The 18,006-nt window shown below is 41.0% G+C and overlaps 1 protein-coding gene across 5 annotated transcripts; it reads left to right on the top strand.

The window, feature by feature from the left end:
• The first annotated feature begins 2,195 nt into the window (after positions 1-2,195).
• Positions 2,196-17,684, top strand: pkma (pyruvate kinase M1/2a). 5 transcript variants are annotated; one of them, XM_068730968.1, is made up of 12 exons: positions 2,219-2,303; positions 2,435-2,451; positions 8,138-8,313; positions 8,421-8,512; positions 11,344-11,475; positions 11,601-11,787; positions 11,910-12,180; positions 12,386-12,536; positions 12,663-12,815; positions 14,495-14,661; positions 16,146-16,327; positions 16,419-17,684. In XM_068730968.1, the coding sequence occupies exons 3-12, from the start codon at positions 8,157-8,159 to the stop codon at positions 16,523-16,525; spliced, it is 1,599 nt and encodes a 532-aa protein (XP_068587069.1). In that variant the 5' UTR covers positions 2,219-2,303; positions 2,435-2,451; positions 8,138-8,156; the 3' UTR covers positions 16,526-17,684. The 5 variants fall into 5 exon arrangements, with proteins under 5 accessions (XP_068587068.1, XP_068587069.1, XP_068587066.1 ...); XM_068730967.1 differs by lacking the exon at positions 2,435-2,451 and having other exon boundaries at positions 2,196-2,303; XM_068730965.1 differs by lacking the exons at positions 2,219-2,303; positions 2,435-2,451; positions 14,495-14,661 and adding exons at positions 4,419-4,705; positions 15,097-15,263.
• The last annotated feature ends 322 nt before the right edge of the window (positions 17,685-18,006 follow it).

Raw genomic sequence — 18,006 nt, forward strand, 5'->3', positions numbered from 1 at the left:
GAAACAGTTTGACGTCATGCCATAGTTGCTTTGTCAACCACAGTTATGCTGCCTGGTACTTCTTGTACATGAATGGGTGTTCCAGGTTAATGAAGAGTTCACTTTAGTAGTAGCCCCAGAACAATCCACCATCTCCCACTTATAGTGCAACTGTCCTTCACTGTACATCAACATTCAGTACATTTTGTTTCTGGAAGAAGGTGAAAGTGCACTACATGTCTACTTTTCAGCAGGCCACATTCTTTGTTCCATATTCAGCCCATTTCAGATCATCAAAAATTAAATCATAAATTGGTTCCCATTAGTGTTATTTCACATTTTTAGTTTTTCTTTATTGTATTATGATCAATGTAATCAATATGTTATTTTACTGTACTATTTTAGGTTTTCTACGTGTGGAAGTTATGCTTATTTAAAATTTTTGGGGGGTATTAATTCCCCCTTTATATTGTTATATTGAGGTACTCATAGGTAGCAGTTGCACTTGCTCATGCAGTGATAATACACACCTAAGCATTAGGACGTCCTATCTGCTCATCTAGGAGATTTATCTGAGCATATTCCCACATTGTCTTACTGTACCTCGTGGCCCAGGGGTTAGCAGCCATTAATACTGACTGACAGCCAGGAGCTTGGCCAGTGGACGGGGTGACTGGATGGCAGATCTGTCCCTCACATGGACAGGTGTGTCCATTGGCCTCAGGTAGTGGAGTGGAGTGGATCCAGGCAGAGGCTGCCAGCGGCCAGTGAGACAGAAACATGGGCAGTGGAAACAGCAGTGCTAACACAACCACAGCTGTGAACAGGTGAGAACAAAAAGGCTCAGTGGGGGAGGAGACGTGGACTCAGTGAAGAGTGCACACTTAGAATAGGACACAGGGAGTCAAGGAAAAAACGAATTAACATTAGCTTTGGTGCTTTGTGTATCTGTGAGTAAATAGTACATTGAAGAGTATATTTGCTGGATTGATTTATCTAATCTTTGTTGCTAAATTTGAAGTTTAGATTTGAACTTCTGTTATGACCGGCTCGTAAGTCGCAACATAAGGTGGAGATATAGTTGACAGTTGTGTTTGTGTCAAGGTTTTAGTTTATGTCTGCCATCTTCTTGGCAGAGCTGAATACTACAACATCAGAATAAATTAGCTGTCTAGTGTCTTCCCTGGATAAACAACCAATATTTCTTTAGTAACTGTCGACCATTGATATACCACAGCTGATTAGTAAAGGGATGGCATTACACTAATCATGTCGTAAAAAAGTATTGTGTACCTGCACTGTGTACCTCTAACAAGGTTTCTCAGGCTTTTTGTATTCTGTGTGAAAAACCATAGTAGGGATAGTAGTATAATACTATTTCTATTGTGTGTAATGTTAGAGCAATATTAATCGTGTACTTAAAATATGCAATTTTTGAATGTGTAGTTAAAATGTAAATTAAATCCAATATATTGTAAATCATGTGAAGAACTATACATAATATTTAGGATAATAACAATACTTTTTCCACAATACTCAATGGGAAGTAAATAAACATAAATGTACTGCGTACATATCATTGAAAAAAAACATATAAAAACTGTAATATTATGTTTCATCACTAGATGGAAGTATTGCCACAAACACTGTACAGTAGCAAGGTGTTTGGGTCTGATTATTGCATCAGTTTTTAGAACATGAATAGAAGAGTGTAAAAACAAAAAGTTTGGTATCTTACAAGACAGTTACCGTACTGCATCATGTTTGACCATTTCTGTAGCCGATGATTTGCACATCTGTAGGATAATGGTTCCAAAAACATGCACACAATTTACTAATTTGAATCTCTAATAGGGCCATTAAAGTAGGAAAGATATATAATAACCATTGTAACTAAAACACTGCTTTTTTTTTCCATCCACGCCATCCACTGTCACATGTCGGAGTCATGGGCCGGACTCATGCTCGACTGATGCATTCAAGCGCTGCGATTGGCTCCGTAACTTTACAAAGCACTTCCATCGCGTACCGTATCAACGTATCACTCCGCGTCGTTTTTTAGTTTTCTACCATTTCCTGACTTGCCACAAGAGTAATGTTTAAATAAAACACATGTTTGACTAGACTGTGATGACTGCGGTAAATATAAAAAGGTCACGATTGTGTTTTCTTTTTGCATTTATCTTTATTCTCTCGGATGGATATGTCTCAGCATCCCTAGAAAGTAGTTCCGCAGTGTGAGGGACTAAGAAGATCACCTTGAGCTAGCCTCAGTGTGCTCAACGGCAGTAACATCCTTTCAAGCATTTGTTCAGCGAGATAAGGTGGGTATCCTCAACATGGGCTGCTGCTTGGTCGCTCATCCGATCCTATGAAGTTAAATGATAACGCGTGTGACACTTGCACTGTCACATAACGTGCCTTCTAAACCTTTTTGTCTTTATTATATCTGTAGCTACATCCTGCGAGGTGGTAAGTCCATGATTGTACGAGTCGGTCACTGGTAGCTTGCTTTCTACCCATAACTATCTAACTATGCTAATACTCCTGGACTTATGTGATTAGCGTAACGTTAGATAGGCCATTTTTTAGTCCCGCTGTGCTGGTTTGGTATTTGTGCAACAACGTTGTCATTTTAATATGCAGTTAATAGATGGATAGACTAAGGGAATGTGTCCATTCGTGGAGCAGATCTTTCTGTAGCATATCTAACACGCTATGCTCTTGTGGTGTGCTTAAACACGGTTATTACATCCAAATCAGTTAAATTAAATGTGATAAGTAAAGTGTTTGAGAATCGCTTCCTGTTGCCTCCTGCTGTGGGTGTGGCTGCTTCGTCTTCTCGGACTCCCATTGGTCAGTCTCTGTGATGTCGCTCTAGATCAGGAAAACGTGACGCAGGATGAGAACGTGACCTTTAGCGCATCGATTTGACTGCAGCGTGTATAAGAAACGTTATATTACAATAAATTACTGATATATATAACTGGTGACGCAAATGCACCAGACCCTGCATTGTTAAATGTCGTGTGTTGTCGTCGAATTCATGCATGTGGCAGTTAGTCAGGAGATACATTTGAAAATCCTTTTTATACATCACTATTTCTTATCGTATTTCCCCAGAAACATTTTAAATAATCTCGTTTGTTATGCTGTAGAAAATAAACATCCTATAATAAATGTATAATATGTACGTTGCCTGAGCAGCGTCACTGCAGTGGCTTATTGCAGTGGTGCCACTGAGAATAGGACTTGTTGACTGTAAATACATGGACAGAATGGCAGGTCTAACCCTCTCTGTCTGGTCTGTCTCTGACAGCTGTATCGTCCTTTGGGAAGAAGAAAAGATGATTTGACCAAGGCAGGGCTTTGTCTATAGGTCCATTTTTAATAATAATGTTATGCATTGGGCCTCCGATATAGCCTGCGTGTGCTGTGTTCTGTTGTGAGAAGTAATTATTTGGGGTATAACAACCTGGAGACACTGTCTTTACCGTGTCCTTCCTGGCCCTGTTGACAAAATGGAGTCTTTATCCCAGCGGCCCAGTCAGGTTGTAATGCCAAGTGACCCAGGAATCCTGTTAAAGTTAAGAGCTCAACAGAAGGAAGTGCTCAGTGTCTGCCTCACCTAAATATCAGTTGTTGACTTTTTTTAACAATTTGCCCACGTGGTCTAAAGTCACCTTTGTCATAAATATATCTTTAGTAAATTCACCGCTACTTAACAAATTCCACTGCGCCGAAGAGTCTAAAAACTTCATCTGAAAGTCCAGACTTCTGGTGAAATAAACAAAAGCATGTAAGTGTATATACTGTTAAACTTGTATTTTAGCTGTTGATATTTTTCTAGGTAACAATCCATTTGCAGAGATGATTATGAATTGTGATGTCTGCCATCTACTGCAGTTAATGGGTGGCTAAACTGTCAATTGCCCTTGACCCCCTGTTGCGGTAAAGTAGTCCAGTTGCAGCTGAGCCGGTGGACAGTGCAGTAGACTAGGCCTTATGCAGCTGGCATGGTTCCCATGCAGTCGGTCACCACCATAGCTGCATGTTTGCGTGGAGCCATGGGGTGAATACTGCCAATTATGGGTATGCCTTTGCCACTGCAGACACACTTGATTGCACTGATAAAACTACGCTCTAAATTTGATGTAAGGTGCTTGGGTTGCCAGATGATTTGGCATATGTATTTGAAATACACTGAATTTTATTTATTCATACATTTAAACCCGTGAAGTGGTCTATGTAATGTTTGTTTTGGGCTTTACAGGCCTAGTTTACAGGCATACATACCATTGTACATTCTGTGTATTAGATTTCTACAAACAGCTTCTGGATGCTGTGCGTTATTATTAGCCTAGACTCTGTTTTTAGACCTGGGGGGGTTGTACAATCTAGGTTGGTAGTAACATTGGTGTGATACTGCTGCTGTGCGTCGTGGTGGAAGTCTCATGTACTTCTACTCTATCTGGTCATGGCGATTGCTCGGTCACAGCAGGTGCTCTCCACATCCTTTATCCCTATTGAAGGGATTTACGCTTGAGCACCTGAATGTGTCTTATGTGTGCACGTGCACTGCAGCGATCAGTTGGGCTTGGACTGCAGCAGCAGGGAGTGGTTCGCTCATTGGCATTAGAAGATCCAACAGACTGAGGCTGTTGTGGAGGTCATCGGTTGTGACGTGCCTGTTTGTCCCCAGGAGGAACAGAAAGATCTACTGGGGGTAAGTAGTGCAACTTGTAAATGGTGCCTTGTTTGAGTGTGACTGATGAACCGTTGACTGTCTTTGTGTGGCAACTTGGATAAGCCCAGTGTTGTGTCACACCTATAGTAATGGTAGTAATGTCATGTCACCCTGACAGCAATGCCATCATGACTGCTAATTATTGCACAGGCATGTTTCACAGATAAGGGATAAGGAAATTGTTTGGGAAGACTGTGACAGAGAGCATGTTACAACGAGAGAGTATTTTTCAAAGGTAGACGGGATTGGAGGGGATTATTAGCAGTCAACTCTAAAGTTAGTCCTGCATCTGTGTCAGGGTTACTACGGCTGCTGTGTGTGTGTGTGTGTGTGTGTGTGTGTGTGTGTGTGTGTGTGTGTGTGTGTGTGTGTGTGTGTGTGTGTGTGTGTGTGTGTGTGTGTGTGTGTATATATATATTTATATATATATATATATATTTCTTCTGACAGAGGAGGGGGGCTCCAAAAATAGCCCTCACCTGAGGATACAGGCAATAAGGTTGAGTTGCCTGAGGATGAAGTGACAAAGATACAGGCTGTGATTTGTTCGCCAATCAAATTTGACCCTGTGACATTAATGAAAAGACAATCAGCAAATTTGTGGGGGATGTACATTTCATATCTGGAAAATGTGGGTAAACAGATATACCATAAAACAATCCTTTTATACGCCTTGCTGGAAATCAAATGCGTGATCGGTCACATGTGTGCGTTGCGGTGACTCGCACTTCCTGAAAACACCGTTTATTGCCTGTATTGTACTGCCATTGGCTGACTGCTGACTCCTCACTCACTACTCTTAACAGGCCCCCTAGCGGAAGGAGCCGCTAGTTTTAACAAAGCTGAGTGCGCTTACTTTTAATGTTTTGGACGATGTGTTTGGCTAACAGCTAACGAAACTACCCAATTCATTAATTTAATCAAACAATACAGCAGTGGTCTTTGCAGACACATCTGGCAGAGATCTACACTCTTTTTGTTATGCGTTATGTTTTATTATGCATTTGCTTTGTAGTCCATGTATGTCAAGTAGCAAAACGACTTGTTAGGGGATTTGCCTAAAACTTTGTGTCAACCTTTCCCTCCTCAGGCAAATGTGCATCCTCTTTCAGTTTTGCAATTGCAAGTGTCAGTGTTGCGTTGTCTGTAGTATTACGTTAAACGGAAGTTGTGTTAACTACATTGGTCACGATACAATACCAAACCAGTTTAGAAAGATATTTAACCAAATGGCCACCATTAGCATGTCTAAATAGTTCAATGTCTATTGCTATTTTTTAAATAAAAATTGATTATTCAATAAGTTACTAAAGCCCAAACATTATTAATGATAGAAATATGCAACAGGCTAGGATAACAGCATATGCTCACATTGTAACCAGCAACAATCTGACATTTTTAATGAATAAAATACTCAAAACGATGAATTGAATATTGTCCCCCAGCCCCTCCTTAATACATAATAAATGAATAAAACATGATTTAAAGAAAACAACAGCACAGCACTATACTACAGTTACTGCGGATATTTCAGCCTCTTTCCCCCTCTGCAGTCTTTCTCAGTGGTTCAGCCCACTCGGATGTCTGCCCCCAGCCCTTCCACGACTCTGTGTGTTGCAGTAGTGGGATGTGACTGAGCTCACGTAGAGCACTGGTCTGCCCCATTGCCTGTTACATCATCAGCCAACAGCTCCAGCCTGCTGGTATAGTGGCTCTGCCTGGAATCCCCGCACCATGATGCATTTGTGATTATATAATAATACAATTAGGGTATGATGAGTCAGAGGGAGTCAGAGTCGGACCATATTACTGTTAAATGCATCATAGACTTAGAGGCCATCACGAATGTGTCTTCAGTTGCAGTTACACCAGCAACACGTTCAGCTTCAATTGAATATTTGCCATTTCTTTGTCTATTTTCCTGCTCTTCTTTATGAATACAACATCAGCCTTTGCTGCCTGTTCTAGATGGGAATAAGTAGCCACCTCCTGCTCAGGGTCAGTAATTCAGGACAGGTCTTGAGTCTGTGTAGAGGGGATCGGAAAAGCATGAGAGGATTTCCCCCTTCAAGTGATATCAGTTTGTTATCCTGTTGCTCTGCCACAGAAGCAACCAGTGAGAGTGTTCTTTGTTGAAGGGCACTTCAATGTATAATTTAAACAGAGGGAATTTAATCTCTCCCCTGGGAGGTTTGGACAGTGGCCTGAGTTTGCGCTTGGCAGGGAGTCATTATATTTTTGAAGTGACTGAGTAAAATATACATAGGGCTATTGGTATCTTCTATCAACTACTTTTACACCTCATATTATATTTCCTCTATTTTATGAATGTTTTACATTTCTTTATTTTTGTCTTCACAAGTCATTACATTACTTTTGATAATGCTGTATACCTGCTAGGTTTAGATCCCAGTTTCTGTAAAGAATGACAATTAGAAATAATTACAATTTCTGACCATTTCATGAGGACCCAGTGTGTCGTATCACCAGATTGACCACTCAACAAAGCATTTCAGCCTTGTTCAGCTGGGCTGTAGTCATATAATTACAACAACTAGAGGCATAGTATAAGCAACATTCCTCATCTTCATAGGGTAACCCTGCTACACCCTGCTCAAACACATCTACCATTAACAGATTGTACAATATGGTGTCTCAACTCCATAAGCTATACTACTCTGCTCTGCGTGGTGGCAGTGCAGATGTTCTAACCTTAACATTTCCCTTATTATTTCAGATCAACATTCATGTATCTGTTGTCAAATTGTGAGAATTTGTTTCCCCCTCATTTATCATAAGCATACATTTAGTCACAATGCTGGCTGTGCAACCTGAAAAGCAAATAGTAGCTCAATAAAAGATAATCTTGTGCAAGATAGCTCACAATAGCTCTTTTTGTTTAAAAAGAATTGCAGTGGCTATATTTCATAAGCCCAATCGTAGTCTTTATTCTCCTTTAGTCTTGGGGGCTGATGTTGGTGGAAAATAGATATGCTGGAGGTGAATAACAACCAGTTTTAGTCCTTGTTGTACATCAGTAATCAACATGATCAATTGATTCCCACTGGGCCTTCTCCTTTCCTTTTGATATTCACTATCACAAGGTTAGCCACACGGCACCATTGGGTGCAGGATGTTGCTAAGTACACTCTAAAGGGCAGACACAGTGCCAGTACTTGCTGGCCAGTGTGACCAGTCCTCACCCTAGATCTCTCTGTCCATTCAGATCTACATGAGTACAACCACAGCGCAAGACTCGGAGAGAGTGGGATCTAGTGTGTACCTGATAACTTTTGAAAAGATTTCAGGAATTCTGAACCAACAGTGGTAAACAGAAGAAAGCTGTCGGTTGCCATTGCTGTGTCCTCTATATTTACTTTTTTTCTCCTGTTTTTTTTTTTCTCTCTCCAGGACTTCTCCAGTGATCGCCATGCCTCAGTTAAAGTCTCTAGACATGGGCTCTGCCTTCATCCAGACACAGCAGCTCAACGCTTCCATGGCTGACACCTTCCTCGAACACTTGTGCCTGCTGGACATCGACTCCGAGCCCACCACCGCACGCAATACCGGCATCATCTGCACCATCGGTTGGTCAACATTTAGTTGTAATACAGTTATTAACATCTAATAGTAAATGTAACATTTTCATAGTAATGCTATGTCTTTGTCCTTTCCTTTCAATAACTGCCTGCAGGGCCAGCATCTCGTTCTGTGGATATGCTGCAGGAGATGATCAAGTCTGGAATGAACATTGCTCGCTTGAACTTTTCCCACGGCACACATGAGGTGGGTCTTTGCACAATTCTGTCTACTGTGTAAATGTGTTGGTCAGGTACAGCGAACCAGTCACATTGTTAAAAGTCACTTTTTCTTGTCTAGCAGTGTTTGTAACTCTTTTCATAAGATAGCTATGGTGAAAGGGTCAACAATGCTCATGGTGAAAAAGCACATTATTAATTTTCAACTACTGCAATCAGATTGGCACTTTGAGCTAGACTTGGCCAACCAGCATGAATGGAAAAAAAAAACAGTCTTTGTGTCACACAAGGGCAAATGCTCTTTAAAGTTAATACTTTTAAGATTCCGTCATCAGTATAATGTCCGTCTGCACTATACCTATTTGATGTTAAAAACAGACAGAAATCTTGTTATCTGTCAGCACTAGTTCTCCTCAAAAAAGCCTGAATAGTTCTAATATCACATTAATGTCTTGGCTTGTCTAATGAAAAACACAACTCAGATCTATGAATCATTTCATTGGTCAGGCAAACTGAAGAAAGCATGCTCAGATGAGTTGCATTTCTGCCCCAACCCAGTTCCGGCAAACAAACCAGAGAGGTGGAAGCCAGAGAGACTGGCATACTGCCACTAGTTTATATAATATATAATCAGGCAGTCAGCCTAGGTGAGTTGAAACTTGCTGACAACCTGACTCCACCCTCCAGCCTCCTGCAGGGAGAACTAGATGATCATTATGTTTTTCAACTGATTGTCTAATCTAAGAAGATAATTATCCACATGGGATAGGTGGGGCTTTTTGAATTTATTTTTAGCTTTTCTCATAGTGTCAGTTTAATCTGATGTTATAGTGTATTGTGTACAGTCGGATGTGATGCTTAAATGCCTCACTTTTTTTAGTTTATTTTGCAGCAGACGCATGAGCTGAGAACACTGTCACACTGACAGCTGTTGTTGCCTATTAGGCTTGAGTTAGTCATACTATGGTGTCAGCATGTTTTTTGCTAAATGCAGCACCTGTGAGGGTTTCTGGACAATATTTTTCATTGTTTTGTGTAGTCAATGGATTTGAATAAATATACATTAATTTGCATAAACCAAGCATTTTTGTCCACTCCCATGTTGATAAGAGTATTAAATACTTTACAAATCTACCATTAAGGTTCATTTTTAACAGGTAAAACATGATTCATTTGCTATTAACTATGGACAATCATGCAATGTATTGCGATTAAATGTTTTAATCGCTTGACAGCCCTAGTAGATAAATAAAAATGGATTCAGTCAAAAGATTTTAACTGTCCATGCTGCGTGGGTTTGGTTATTTCAACAACATCAAAGGTTCGTCTAGATTTGGAGAATATCAAAAATAAATTGGCTTACAGTCCTATATATGGTACCTGTGTTGTAGCTTCCTGCCCTGCCCTTTATCTCCTCAGTTGGCTGCAAGCCTATACTCTGTCATTAAATGTGTACAACAACCAACACCAAGGTCACTCCACTTTAGAGTGTAAAGTATATTATGTTGCAAATCCAAAAAGTCCCATTTCTTAGCACCAGTTAAAGGTGCAGTGTGTAGGATTTGGCGGCATCTAGCGGTGAGGTTGCAAATTGCAACCAACTGAAATTTCTCCTTATGTGTCAAGCGTGTAGGACAACTACAGTGGCAAACGTTAAAATGTGAATGGCCCTATCTAGAGTCAGTGTTTGGTTTGTCTGTTCTGGGCTACTGTAGAAACATGGCGGTCGGCTATGGAAGGGCCTTGTATGTAGATATAAACGTCTCTTTCTAAATTAACAAAAACACGAGAACAAGAACTTATTAATATTTATTCCACTTTTGCCAAAAATACATTTTTGTATTTTTTTTAATAATATTAAATGAAACGAGAACTAGCAGAACATAAAATGGATTTTCACTTTGTGTGTGACACTTGCTTTAGGTCTAATTTTGGATTAGTTTTGGGTTTTTATATGCAGTCGGTGAGACCATCCGGGCTAGTACAGTGTACAGTGTTGGCTCAATGTATCGCCATTGTGAAAGGCAGCCAATGCGATCACCTGCCACTTAAGTTATTACTGAAAGCTCTGGTTACCCAGGTGGGAAGTTTAAGCTGTGTGTTGTCTTGAAGACGGCTCTCTGCTGGAAACGCTGTGCTACATGTTCATTAGCCTGCATGAATGGGCCAAGAAGGCTCAAACGGTAATGTGCATTTTAGGGTCAAGGCCGGCCACCAGGTTCTGTTGATGCAGGGAACAATATCAGACCACATGAGTAACGATTTTACACAAGTCGGTTTACATTTCAAATTGGGGTAGGATCTTGATTGCTGGGTTTTCAACACCAATTTCACAAAGGAGTTTCCTCCTGAGAAACCCTGCACTTCCTCAGTCGACATACTCACAATACAACTTGAGGCAAAAGACATTGCAAGCCACATTCTATATCTATAATGCTAGTTTAAGTGATACTGTATGATATGTAATTTGGGTCTGACGCTATATTTGCAAGGCATTTTATCTTAAAGGCTATCAGTTATTGTTACACTTAACATGCCAGTTAAGGTGGTAGAAACATCCTGCAGTGATGCTGACAGTATGACTCATTACTGGGAGAGTTGTCAAACGGACCTTATCTTTCAATTGCCCTGACCTGATTTTTTTTACGTCTTTTGAATAAAACCTACAGTATATATAACATCTATAATACCAGTGCCTCTGCATAATTGGGATTTCTTTTCATTTCAATGTATACAATAGAAACAGAAGATTGGTTAGAGGTGTGATCAAAATGAATAGCCGTGCAGTTCAGTATCTTGCTTAACGTTTCCTCTGGAGGTATTTCAACGTGTGTTATGCTTCTCTTCCCTTTTATGTAGTACCATGCTGACACCATCAAGAATGTGCGTAAGGCATGCGACAGCTTCGAGCCTGGCAGTATCCAGTACAGGCCCATCGGCATTGCCCTGGACACCAAGGGCCCAGAGATCAGGACTGGCCTCATCCAGGGAGTGAGTTTAGCATTACCTAGTAGTCTTCAAAAATGGCTTTATTAGCTGTTGTTGACAATCAAGAACATTTTGCATGAAAACGAATCAAAAAGAAAGCAAAATGGTGTCTGTTAATGATTTGACAGAGTGGCACTGCTGAGGTGGAGCTGAAGAAGGGCAACATGATCAAGATAACCTTGGACGATAGCTATCAGGAGAACTGCAGTGAGGAGATCCTCTGGCTGGACTACAAGAACATTACCAACGTAGTCGAAATTGGCAGCAAGATCTACATCGATGACGGACTCATGTCCCTGCAGGTCAAGGAGATTGGTGAGTAGAGGAGTGGCAAAGAAATAAAATCTTTTGTAATCCATTAGAATGTTTAGAAAACCCTGCTGTGTATTAATACCCAATTAAAGGCTTGGCCCATTAACATTTTCTTGTCTCTCCAGGTTCTGATTTCCTCATGTGCGAGATTGAGAACGGTGGCACCCTGGGCAGCAAGAAGGGAGTGAACCTCCCCGGTGCTGCAGTAGACCTGCCTGCTGTTTCAGAAAAGGACATCCAGGACCTGCAGTTTGGTGTGGAGCATGGAGTCGACATGGTCTTCGCCTCCTTTATCCGCAAAGCAGCAGACGTACATGCTGTCAGAGCAGTGCTGGGAGAGAAGGGCAAAGACATTAAGATCATCAGCAAGCTGGAGAACCACGAGGGTGTACGCAGGTGTGTGTGGATGAAGTGTTTTCATCTCTTTTACTTGTGTGGTCAAGTCATTCAGATCTTTTGTTTGCATCATGACATATTTATTTTTATTTTATTTATTCCATGGTTAACTGTGTTTTATGAACCTCTCACATGGCATTTGAAACTTTTACAATCTTATGATGATTTACTGTTAAATGACTGTAATTTTCTGTCTCCTGTGCAGATTTGATGAGATCATGGAGGCCAGCGATGGCATCATGGTTGCACGTGGTGACCTGGGAATTGAGATCCCCACAGAAAAGGTCTTCCTCGCCCAGAAGATGATGATCGGTCGCTGCAACAGGGCTGGCAAGCCGATCACATGTGCCACGCAGGTTAGATACAAGCAAAGAATATAAAACATAATGCTAGCATTCATTTTGTTTGTCTCACTCAAAAGGCTGTTATTTTTGAGATATACGCATGTTACCCCTCTAACACATCACATGGACACCATTCAGATGTTGGAGAGCATGATCAAGAAGCCCAGACCCACACGCGCTGAGGGCAGCGACGTAGCCAACGCCGTGTTGGACGGAGCCGACTGCATCATGCTGAGTGGAGAGACTGCCAAGGGAGATTATCCTCTGGAGGCAGTACGCACACAGCACATGGTGAGTTAATGTGTATATATGTATGTAATAAAATTATTAGAAGAATGTATTGCATATCAAAGCGTATGTCAGGATTATTAATTATAGAAATGAATGTTGTTTATGGGATGCTCTTGCATGATTTGTCTCTTATAACTTTCCGCATGCTCTAAGAAAGGGAAACTGCTCTTTCTTGTTTCTATTTTTTGTGTTCTCCTGAACACTTCTATTACTTCTTAGCATCTCTTTTTCCACTCGGCCTAATAGCTGCTAAAGAAGGTGTCAGCAGGATTGTTAGATCAAATGGAAGTGCCTCTCATTTATTAATTTTTTCCATCCACTTATTTTCAGTTTAGACATTTACTGCCTTTTAGGTATGCTAATGAACAAGCAGTCATCATTAAATATTTGATCACTTAAATATAATTGTAATAACTGTAGTCAAATTTGACACAACTCTTTCTCACCATTTCTTAATTTGTCATGGTATCCCCAAACTGATCCACCCAATTTTTGTCAACAATGATTTACAGTGCACACATGAGTCACCCTAAACTACATAGATAATACCAGTATTCTTAAGTAACAATAAGGCTGGTGGAGAGGCAGCAGGAACATCAGCTATGGAAAAAAAACAAAAAAACTCTGGTATTATGCAATTTATTTTGGAAAATGTGTGCTTTCTGTATTTTATAAACTGTTAATGATTAACCAATTGTTGATCATTAACAAGGCTGATGATGGATTTTGAATTTTGTCTGTAATACCTACATTTGTGTGTTTGTATTTATTTTCAGTCAGGGACAGACACAAGTAAACACTGAGGTCTTAAACCCAATACTGTTGATAATTAGGTCTTTTTTTTTTTTTTACATCAGAATCACAATTGGTGTCAATTGCATGGATGGATAACGCACTAATTGCTGTCTCGTTCAGGCCTTTCTTGGCTAACCGTCACTGTTCTCGGCTACACTGCTATGCAGAAGCAGAAGTGACTCAGCAGTACTGCAGCTCCTGCCTTTGAGCTTGCTGCCCTTATGTTACATTTGCATGTTGTATACAAAGACTGTCGCTGACCTAAAACCTAATATTAGGAAGATTTTATATTCTCTTAACATCTCCTAGACTAATAGATTTAGTTTTCTTCTCATTTACTTCAATCTTTCATATGCTTTTCTTACTCACTTCTCCTTTTTAACAATTTCTTCACATTTAGTTGACTTGAATTTGTTTTTAAAAAGTCATTTATATATTTGATTAAGCTTGGCTCTGTCATTTTGGTACTTTACCTTTTTTTTTTTTTTTATCTTGATGTTAAATATTGTTAAAAGGTTATCTCAGCTGCACAGTTACCTTCACTCCAGATTAGCATGAGTTGTATTGCACTTTTTTATTCTAATACCTTATGTAAATGTTTGTGGTGAAATTTTGACTCCTGGATATGTTTTTATGTTTCCTTGTCCCCCCCCCCCCCCCCCCCCACTAACTGTACACCTAAACTCTTCAATGCATTGTCCCTTTTTTCCTTCCCTTCTGTCTCTTCTCTTCTCTTCTTTACTTTCACTTGGGTTCTTCTTGTGTGCCTCTAACATTGTCCCTCTCTGTCTCTTGTGTTCCTGTCCTTTTTCCTCATTTTACATCGATGTGTGCCTGGTGTGGGATTGCCTTTGCTTGATGCATCTTGCCCTCACTTGTGCCAGATTGCTCGTGAAGCCGAGGCAGCCATGTTCCACCGGCAGGTGTTTGAGGACCTGCGTCGTTCCACGCCGTACTGCAAAGACCCCGCTGAGGCTATTGCAATCGGCGCTGTTGAGGCCTCTTTTAAGAGCTTAGCCTCTGCGATGATTGTGCTCACTGGCTCTGGAAGGTAGGCAGGTTATCTGGTCCTAGCAGGTCGAGGAGGATTATAATATCGGTACTTAAGGAGTCTGAGAGAGAGAGAGAGTAGGGCCAGACAGGGACTGACTGATGAAGTAACTGGGAGAGCCTGGCAAACGCTTAGACTGCTGGTTTTTTCTTTACTCATACGGACAATTTGAAGTGGTCTTCAAAGCCCTGCAGTTTAAAGGCTCAAATTCACACATAAACCCAAAACTTTGATGTCTTTACCCCTTTTTCAATGTGATTTAGTGTTAAAATGAATAATTAGCCCATCATTAAACCAACCACTAAAGTTTAACCATGAGTCTAGCTACGCATTTGCCAGTCACTGTCATTGGTGTGAATGACTCGGCGTGCAGTAGTGGGTGATCGAGAGTAACCCCACCACCCCACCCTCCCCTCATGGTCCCTCTGGGCTCAGATAGCACGAGAGGCCGAGGCGGCCACCTTCCACAGACAACTGTTTGAGGAGCTGAGGAGACACTCCCACCTGACCAGAGACCCCTCAGAAGTGGTAGCTGTTGGTGCTGTTGAGTCTTCCTTCAAATGCTGCGCTAGTGCCATGATTGTTCTCACTAAGACTGGAAGGTAAGATAGACGAGGGTAGAGGTGAAATGATTCTGGTCCTGAAGGTAAGGCGTCGCCAACACCACTCCTGATTCTCCCTCCAACACCTCATGTGCACTTGCAGATCCTCTCTCCATTGATGTGTGTGTATGTGTGGGTGTCTGAATTGGGTTACAAAGGTGGGTGGAGACAGCAACAGATTTCAAGAGTGAGGTCAATCATTAGCCCAGTCCCAATGTCCATCCTTAACTTACTTTATTTAATATCACACGAGATTTAATCAAATTGAGTGCTACTCCACAGCTTCATATAGTATATTAAATCTTAACCAACTATAAATAATTGATGCAAATTATGAGTATTACACATAATAACATACATGGATACTTGTTCTTGCAAGCTGTCATGCCTGTTTGCCCACTGCAGTGACTTTAAGCCTCTGCACACGCAAGATACACGAGAAGTGTCACTTATTTTGGCTAAGGACTCTCAGGACTGCTGACTATCCTGTTAGTTGTGTTGCACCTGTTTGGGCAGGGCAACTCGATGTCTTTTGTTATGATTAAGTTAATGACATTTGAGGTCAGCGAACACCCAGTGTACAGGAGTACTGCTGGATTTTAAATCAGCCAAAAAATCAGAAAAAGCCTACCGTATCAGGGTTTTTAATCGCACTGAATTGCTTCCTCCACCAACATAGTGCCATAGTAACTGAGCCTCTTACTGACTTTTAAAACCAAAAGTAAAGCTATTTTGTGCACATTTGAAGTAAGCATTACCTAGTATTTTTGCATTGTTTCCCTCCCTAATCATCATAATTATTTAGTTATAGACTGTTGCAATCATTGAATGAAAATACTCAAAATGTGAGTGAGGGGAGGTAAACTTTCTGTGCATTTGCAGGTCCGCCCACCTGATCTCCAGATACAGGCCACGCGCACCCATCCTTGCTGTGACTCGTAACACCCAGACTGCTCGCCAAGCCCACCTGTACCGCGGCATTTTCCCCGTCCTCTACACCAAACCCGCCCACGATGTGTGGGCAGAGGACGTCGACATGCGCGTCAACTTTGCCATGGATATGGGTAAGTATCTACTGTATGTCACCGTTAGTGTTTTAATACTTAATAGAAGAAAAGGTGTACATTTAAAAAAAAATGTATGTTTAATTTCCAGGCAAGGCCCGAGGCTTCTTCAAAGTGGGAGATGTTGTCATCGTCTTGACCGGCTGGCGCCCAGGCTCTGGTTACACCAACACCATGCGTGTGGTTCTGGTGGCTTGAACAGATCACAGGGCTGCTCCGCTTTCTCCCTCCACCTTCATCTATCTTTCATAGCGCTCCACGCCACTCCAGCTCACAGCCCTTCTTATCGAACACCTGGGCTCACAAACTCAACCGCTGAACAATTAATCATTTAGGCAATAATGCAAATTAAATAGAGTATAGTCCTCATGGCCAAAGAGCTGTTTCTGGTGGGTATGGGGGGCTCGATTCGTACAATTCCACTTTATGTCTCCATTCCTTTTACATTATTTCAATCAAACCAGTCTGCAGGGCCTCAGATTAAAACAACCTGACCAGAAACTGCTGTATTTATTCACTCAAACACTTGTATTATTAAAGGTGAACATGTGTGAGAGTGAATGCATCCTGGTCTGTGTGCATGCGCATACTGGCTCTTGTTCAGGTGGAGTTGGTGGGTGGGTCAGGCTGTTCTTAGAAGAGCACCTTGAGCACTGCAGTTTACTAATCACACTCCTCTGCCGATATTACGAACAAATTTGTGGCATCCTAATTCAAAGGGCTCCTCCTACAGAACTGCACTGGCTCCACCACTCCACCCAAACAGATCCCTTTGTAGTGCCGTCTGTCTGAAGTGTCCTCTCTTAATGCCAGCTATCTGTGTCTAAGTGTGTAAGTGCACTCCTAATCTCCTCCAGACAATGTTACATTTGATATTATACTTGACTGTTGTGAATGGTGGAGTTTTGTTTTGGGACATCCAATACTACTTATATTTTGTCTGACTATAGAGAAATGTTAGTTTTGGATGTCCACCTCAGAGGTGTTTCTGTAAGTTACTGTATTTGTGATATTAGATGTCATAAAGCCTTCACCTTTATTTGCATTTGGCTCATATCTAAGTTCGCACTTATGACTAATGTATGGTTCACTAACGTAGACTAATATGAATATGCACTTTTGAGTTTTTTCATGGGGGACCTGGTGGTGGGTTGACTTCCTTTCCCTCTCAACTCCAATGGGTGATGGGTAGAACCCCTCTGCTTCTCCTTTTATGTTGGTGACCCACTGTAGTTGTCTTCATGTGTCTAACATGCTTTTGATTGTAATGCTAGAGTGTAAGAAATGTTTAGCTGGTGTACTGAGCTATCCTAAAAGACTGAATTTCCGTCAATAAAAAATATGAGCACCTACCTTATCTTTGCCTTTTTTAAGTGTTTTATTTTCAGGTGAAAAACTGAGTCATTGAATGTTTTATAAATGCTCAAAGGATGAACAGTGCTTTAATGTATGGGTAGAGCTAAGGCATCCAGTGAGTAGGTTTGATGAACTAAAGAGCTTACAAATACTGGTATGTCAAGCATCTTTATCAAAACACATTAACCATATTAAAGCCAATCGTTGTCAGACAAATGAGAAAAAGAGGATGAAGTTTTGCTTTCTTCCTCACAGGAAGTTAACATGATCCAAACTGATAGTGTATTAATGTTGAGTCCAGTTAGAACATAAAGAACCATTCA

This window comes from Cebidichthys violaceus, unplaced genomic scaffold (genome assembly GCF_023349555.1).
Source record: "Cebidichthys violaceus isolate CVI_PGR_0920_01 unplaced genomic scaffold, fCebVio1.0.p SCAF_5, whole genome shotgun sequence".
Lineage (NCBI taxonomy): Eukaryota > Metazoa > Chordata > Actinopteri > Perciformes > Stichaeidae > Cebidichthys > Cebidichthys violaceus.